Below are 7,516 nucleotides of genomic sequence, written 5' to 3'. Positions count from 1 at the left end.
AGATAGATAGATAGATAGATAGATAGATAGATAGATAGATAGATAGATAGATAGATAGATAGATATATAGATGGATGGATAGATAGATAGACAGATAGATAGATAGATAGATAAATAGATGTCACGACACTATTAAATCAGGTGCTCGTCAGTTTCTGGGCATTTGGCCTTATTGGTTTGATCTCAAACCTGTTTTTGGAAAGTTTGCCTTGATTTTGGGGAAAAACATACATTTCTATCTAAATCTTGCATAGAAATCGAGCTAGTTGCGATTGACGGAGGGATTAGCGAGAAAATGGCTGCCTGTGTTTGGTGACTTCCAAGAATGTAGTGTCCTTGGAAATTACGCATATACATTTAAGTGCCCTTGATCAACTTTACCAGTAATATTTTGTCTTTCTCATTTTCTGTGTCTCTTTATATCTCTGTCTGTCTGTCTGTCTGTCTGTCTGTCTGTCTGTCTGTCTATCTGTCTGTCTGTCTGTTTGTTTGTCAATCAGTCTGTCCCTATTGGTTTCTCTATCTCTATCTCATCTCTCTCTGTCTCTCTCTCTCTCTTTCTCTCTCTCTGTCTCTCTCCCTCCCTCTCTCCTTGATCTCCACCATTACCTCATTCCTTTTCTCCTATTGTCCACCCCTTATTCTCGCAGTTACCTTTGTTGTCAAGAGCAAGCCCATTAGGAAACTTGAGGCGTTGTGAAGCCAGTACCGTTCTCTGAGAACCATCGTACATGGCTCTCTCGATCTTCGGCGATGTGCCCCAGTCAGTCCAGTAAACCATTCTGGAAATTCAAAAAAAGGGACATTATCGTTCCACCCAAAGCAAATTTAGAAAAATAATTATGCCCAATAACAATTCCATTGGCTGCTTTGATAAGTCGCTACCTTAGAATTACAAAGTTCTATCTGACATTTTTGACCGTTTTGAGTTACTAAAACCCTGACGTCAGAAACCGAATGTTCTATCTCCTCTGTCAAAATCTTGTCTTTGTTTTTGTAAAGTGTTTTATCGCGCTCGCAACTGCATAAGGTCATAAGAACGCGCGGGACACACTTAATATTTTCAGTGGGTAAGAAATTTTGAATTTTGCCCGGGTGGCGGCCGAAGCCTACTCTTATCGATTTTAGACCACCAAGGGATCTTTAACGTGCGCAACTTGCACACGGGCCCTCCGAGATTTTTCGCCCTTGTCCGAGAAGGCTAGGTGAAGATCAGGGGTGTTGCAGAAAGACAGCAGTAAGGAGGAACCAAGGAGTAGCAGTAGAAAGGCTGCAGAAAGAGTCAGGAGGTGAGAGGGGTTGGGGCAGAAAGTGGAAATGAAAGCAGACAACAGAACATTTCTAGAGAGCAGGAAAGGAGGTGAAAGGAGACAATTTTAGAAAAGAAATTTTTTTTGTCGCTACCCGGATTCAAACCCTGGACCTTTGAATGAGACGCCAACACCTTAACCTCTAGGCCACGAGAGCCCCCTCAAAATCTTGGGATCATTCGGAGTCGTTATCAAGATATTCAAAGAAATGCAGTCGAAAAAGCTTGACATGTTGTGAAACTCAAAATCTTTTACTTCAATCATTCTCAAACCTAGGTACTGAGCAGATATAAATTTTTAGGTTACGAAGTGTGAAGTCGCACCTGTGCCCTTAGCAAAACAACGTAGAGTTTACAGCTTAGACCAGCATGACACTTGTGGTATTGGTGACCACCACTACAGTCGAGATAAATTATTGACAACTGTTTTTCTGTCACTTCTATGAAATACATGTTATTATATCTACACAATATAATTATCTATAGTTTATCATAGCATGTGGAAACATCTATAAAACTGTCGATGGATTGTGAAGGATGTCTATTTTCTGTGAGTGTGTTGTTTATTTATTAGTTATTGTTTTGTTGTTATTGTTGCCGAGTTGTTGTTTTGTAGTTAGGTTTTTGAGGTTTTTGTTGCTATTGTTTGTTTGTTTGTTTGTTACTAGGGGTTTTTTCTACTACAAACCATATGATATTAAGCATAGAAGAAATACGACATATTATTGTAATAATGGTTATGTAATACAGATAACGCAAATTCCATAAATGTAGTACCAGAACGACGTCAGTCAGACAATGAGGAAGGCTTTTGATAATCCTTACGCGATATTCTTATCATCACATACACGTTCATATTATTATCATCAGACTACTCGAAAATCTTCTGTAATAAATAAATAATATGTAGAATACTATCTTTGGCGCTCTTAGGTAGCATAATAAGCTCTAAGTAGCTACAAACCACACCTTGACAGAGAATGTTACAAAGAAGTGCATTTTTACGATCAAATTCAAATCTCTGTAAGCTGCGCTGTAAAAAAAAAAGACTTTAAACAAATACCATAACATAGAAGTAATACACAGACACCAAAAACTCAACACCAGGAATTGGGAAGTTAGTCCTTTTCATAATATTATTAACGTGTTCTTGTAAACCTACTGTGCATGGCACATCCCAAAGAGTATAATTCATCATTTCTATGAACCAGAAAGCTGACCTGTTCTTATTCACTACAATGTATTGTGATTTTTTAATTTTTTAAATCTTTATTGGGTTTTTTTGCTTAGAAAATGTCATACAACATTTTCAGTTACTCTTAAAATAACAAAGAAATTTTTAAAAAAACCACAAAGAACAAACAATTTTCAAAATTGTCCCATGTAGCATAAGCCGAAAAAAATGTTAAGAACAAAAAAGTTTTTATAAATCGTCTCATAAACAACATTAACTGTTCCAGCTGAATCGTCATCAAATAACAGTTTTTGGGTGGTTGGTGGGTGCTCTGGTGTGGTTTTCGCCTTCTTTCCTATCAAACACCAATCGACCTTATCTCTCCTCCTTCTTTTTTTACATATGTCACTCTCTTACTTGTAACACATATCTTCCGCACTTATATGACCTTATTGTGTTGCAAGTGCCGTAAACCTCTTACTAAAACTAAAAACACAACCGATTGAATCTGTGAGCCACCTACCGATTGTTGGTGTCCAGCGCAATAGCCCTGGGCTGGTCAACCCCAGTGACGATGGTCTTGGGGGCGCCCCCGCCCAGGGATATGCTCACAATGGCCTTCTTGCCGGCGTCCGAGTAGATCATCAGGTTCTGGACGTGGTCGATGGCCATGCCGTCCACGATGCTTCCTGTCAGGGTTAAGTGTATTATGGTCTTATCTTGTTTTGTTATACTCTTGTTTGTTTTGGGGGGAGGGGGGGTAGTGGTTCTTTTTTCTGGGGGGGAAGGGGGTGTAAGGGGGATGTCGATATGGAAACTGAGATGGGGGGGTTTGTGACTTTGAAAAAAAAATTATTTTCTTTTTTTAAAAATTTATTCGTTTATTCGTTCATTTGTTCATTTATTCATTTATTTGTTTGTTCATTTGTCGGTTGATTGATTGATTGATTGATTGATTTATTTTGGGGTAGAGCGGAAAGAGAAGAGTCCATTTTGTTTTAAGCTATTGTTGATAGGATCTTTTATTACTTGTTTTTTTATTGTTGTCAATGTAGGTTTTTTGTGTATGCTTCGTTTATATTTTTCGTATAGTTTTGTTGTTGTTTCTCTTACTTTTGGTTGTGGTGTTTTATTCTTTTAATGGTTACACACTTGTGTGCTTTGTCTTTTTGTTCGGAAAAGATGCATTATGACAATGACAGCTTTGACAAGTGTCTCTAAAAATCTGTTTCTGGCACAATAAGTTCTTATCTCAGAAACCAGAAGCTTTTGTTTTCTTGGTCCTTCCAAGATTATGTAAAAAAAAAAAATGGTATCTAAAATTATGACAGTATTTTACGCCATTTACCCTCAGGGTCAGTCTTGTTTAACCAAATCCTAGCTAGAACACACAAAAAAAGATTTTAACCCTTTTTGGACTTGAGAAGCAAAACATTCATATTGTTCATCAATCCTGTTGAATTTGAAACAGTAGTGTTCTTACCGAAAAGCTGTACAGGCAAATCCCGTAAGATCGCGAAATCTTCACTCACCGTTCATTGGGCTTCCCAAGAGTTGAATGTTCTTCCCAAGAACGTCGGACTTTTTGATGACAGAGGCAGGGTTAGGGTAGACCTCGGAGAAGTATATGTTTTGGTCAGTGGAGTCAAACGACACTGCCACCAGATTGGCTGTGTATGGCTGGGAAATGGCGGTGAAACTGGGGGGAAAATAATAATAATAATGAGAAGAAGAAGAAGAAGAAGAAGAAGAAGAAGAAGAAGAAGAAGAAGAAGAAGAAAAAAAAGAAGAAGAAGAAGAAAAATGATAATTTCTTTTATACAGTGAACATCCACACTCTATAGCATGCGTATGTACTTAACATATACAGCAGTCCTTAAAAACTGGCCCAGAAACATTATCGGCATATCTGTGGATTACATGCTCTAAAACACTAGCAACATGACAAGACATTTCGATGGTCAAAGCAGGGTATCTGTTCCCACAAGGATAACTTGAGGAAAATTATCGGGAAAAGTGCCTTTCCATCGTCCGGCCCGTAGAGGATAAGAACTCACGTCATTACGGATGTGAATTGGAGAGTCTAACGACTAGACCACCGACACCACAAAAGAAAAGTTTATGACTATTATCGGAATGTTACCCCTCTCCCCCTCCCCTCTCTCCCACTCTCACTCTCACCATCACTTTCACTCTCTCTCTCTCCCCCTCTCTAACTCTGTCTCTCTGTCTTTCTCTGTCATTCACACACAAACATATCGGCCATGATACTTTAACATTCCTGCCACATCCCCCCAGTACCTGTAACTATTGAGATCCATCCGTACAAGCAAGCCTGTGTAGGCATCGGAGAATAACAGGAAATCCTCATTGGCGCCAGCTGATTGGAAATGAAGAATGAAATGCCATAATGTGGTGAGTATTGAAATCTCAGTTGGAATCAATTTTAAATAAAACTATCGTTTTATTTATTTTTTTGTACTGAGACTTACCATCACGAGGAGTTGATACTTCTACCTGTCTCCTAATTTTAGTTTTAGTTTTTGAAAACGTTTTACTCCTCTTGCAAAAAAATAAGATCATATAAGTGCCGAAAAAATTAAATGTTTATTTTACATAAAAACGGGATTTGACTAATAGGGACGTACGTGAGGCTCAAAAACTAGAGATGAGTTTTGGTGAATACAAATAATGAAAAATTATGCTCCACACACGATGGGGTGGAATCAAGCGGTCGTCAGTTTTGGGGAATATTGAGGAGTCGGTACGATCTCAAATCTTGTTCGTATGTTTTGTTTTTGACGAAAATTAACACGCATCTATCCAAAATAGAAGTCGAAATATTTTCCAGTGTAGGAGACGGGGGTCTCCTGTTGTCAGAGGTAAAATCATCGAGATAATGTCCGCTGAAGTTTGGTGATTTTAAGATGGTAGTGTCCGAGGAAAATTCTGTTTAATATATTGTTTCTTTTAAGTGCTTTTGATCAACATTTTACAGTAAAAATCTCAGCTAGAATGTGCTTTAAAACGGGCATAACTGGTAAAAGCCAAACAAAAATCAAAATTTTAATAAATTGCCCAACGGGCGGGGTAAAAAATGCCACCTCCTTAAATGTCTTCGATTTCATTATTTTGACGAGCGCCTGCTTTCACCACAATGCCACACACAAGTACAGGTAGTTCCCGTAGTCTTAGAGACGTGTACGTACGTACCTGTAGAGCAGACAACTCCCGCGTCCTCGTCGTGGCCACAATCATGAATGGCCCAGTTGTCGGGCGTGAGGCCGCACTCTGCTATGTGGGACTCTGTGCCCTGGCAGTGGACTTCGTCAAGGGAGATCAGGCCTCCGGCCCCGCCCTGGGCGGACTCGTTGGTTGCGATAGCGTTATAGCTGAGAAGTAATTAAATAATATATATTTATAACGAAATAAAAGAAGAAAAAGAGTGATGATAATGATAATTATAATGATTATAATGATGCTTATAATGATGGTAGTAACAACAACAGCAGCAACAACAACAGCAACAACAAAATAACAACAATAATAATAATAAATAAATAAATAAATAAATAAATAAATAAATAATGGCGCCCACTCCTGTACAATACACCTTTAGGCGCTTTACAATACTTTGGCGCTTCTTGGATAACTAAACCCATGCCATACTATTTTACACACTGATGTCTTGAAAATAAATCTTGCAAGCGTGCTCATGCTATGACCTTATGCAGTTGCGAGAGCCGAATATGTCTCACCAAAACAAAATATAATTACATGTATTCATCTTGCGAGGCATTATAAGCCTGTAAGATACGGGAGGCGACTCTGTGTGAAATATAGAGCTGTATTCAAATAGGGACATTTAAGTGAATTGCGTCCCCTTGCTACATTTGCACAATATTTTGCCAATTTTACTGAGTGAGAACAACACCCTTTTGTTTACCCCCCAACCCCCCTCCCCATCTCCATCCCCTTCCTTTAAAAAACCCCCCAGTAAAGCATTTTAATTATTGGTACTCCTTATAATAACTTCTTGAAAAGATTTAAAGGCACTTGCAACCCGATAAGATCATAAACAATTTAGCGCCGAAGATTAGGAGTGTTACAATTAGAGGGTATCAAACACAAAATGAAGAAGGAGGAGAGATTGGGACGAGAGAAGTTTGATTGGAAAGAAGGAAGAAACTAAACCAGAACACTCGCCAACTGCTAATGAAATAATTTTCCATTGTTTACAGTGGTTTTAAACGTTAAAAACACCAACATCTGATTTAATTTGGTAAGAGTTTTACGGCGCTCGCAACTACATAAGGTCATAATATGAGCGCGCACGCCAACATTAAAAAATAAAACAAAGATCAGTACAATGTAACCCAAAACTCTCTCTCTCTCTCTCTCTCTCTCTCTCTCTCTCTCTCTCTCTCTCTCTCACACACACACACAAAAACCGATACAATCTATTGCTTTTCTTGTCCTTCTTTCTAACCTCGTCGCTCTACTCCACATCTCTCTCTCTCTCTCACAAAAAACGATACAATCTATTGCTTTTCTTGTCCTTCTTTCTAACCCCGTCGCTCTATTCCATATATCTCTCTCACAAAAACCGATACAATCTATTTCTTTTACAGACTTTTTTTCTTACCCAGTCTCTCTCTCCGATATCTATCAATGAAACCGATGTAATCTATTCCTTTTCTTGTCTCTTTTCTACCACAGGTTACTCTGATCCACATCGCTATCTAGAACCGAATCTGTCACTTTTCTTGTCCCTTTTCTCACCCAGTCACTTTATTTCATATCCCTCACTGAAACTTATAATATAATCTATTCCTTATAATATTGTCCTTAATTTTACTGGAAAGATGATCTAACTCAGTCATTGTCTTCTATACCAATGTTTTGTCCATTTTTATCTCACACACAATATATGTATTCTTAATACGTGCTTGTAAAGAAGCGATCACACATAGCACACGATTATACGCATATGTACGCTTTTTACACATACATACAGAGAGAGAGAGAGAGAG

At 38.3% G+C, this 7,516-nt stretch overlaps 1 protein-coding gene across 1 annotated transcript in view; it reads right to left on the bottom strand.

Moving 5' to 3' along the window:
- The window catches only part of LOC101845746 (low-density lipoprotein receptor-related protein 4), a 23,399-nt gene that overhangs the window by 1,934 nt on the left and 13,949 nt on the right, over window positions 1-7,516 (bottom strand). Inside the window, exons 11-15 of the mRNA XM_035972608.1 lie at window positions 5,658-5,875; window positions 4,785-4,863; window positions 4,016-4,182; window positions 3,007-3,172; window positions 655-782 (exon numbers count right to left, since the gene is read on the bottom strand). Coding sequence (XP_035828501.1) covers window positions 655-782; window positions 3,007-3,172; window positions 4,016-4,182; window positions 4,785-4,863; window positions 5,658-5,875 — 758 coding nt within the window. The remainder of the gene's footprint in view (window positions 1-654; window positions 783-3,006; window positions 3,173-4,015; window positions 4,183-4,784; window positions 4,864-5,657; window positions 5,876-7,516) is intronic.

This window comes from Aplysia californica, unplaced genomic scaffold (genome assembly GCF_000002075.1).
Source record: "Aplysia californica isolate F4 #8 unplaced genomic scaffold, AplCal3.0 scaffold00023, whole genome shotgun sequence".
NCBI classification, from domain to species: Eukaryota; Metazoa; Mollusca; class Gastropoda; order Aplysiida; family Aplysiidae; genus Aplysia; species Aplysia californica.
This window is presented reverse-complemented; position numbering and strand designations above follow the sequence as displayed.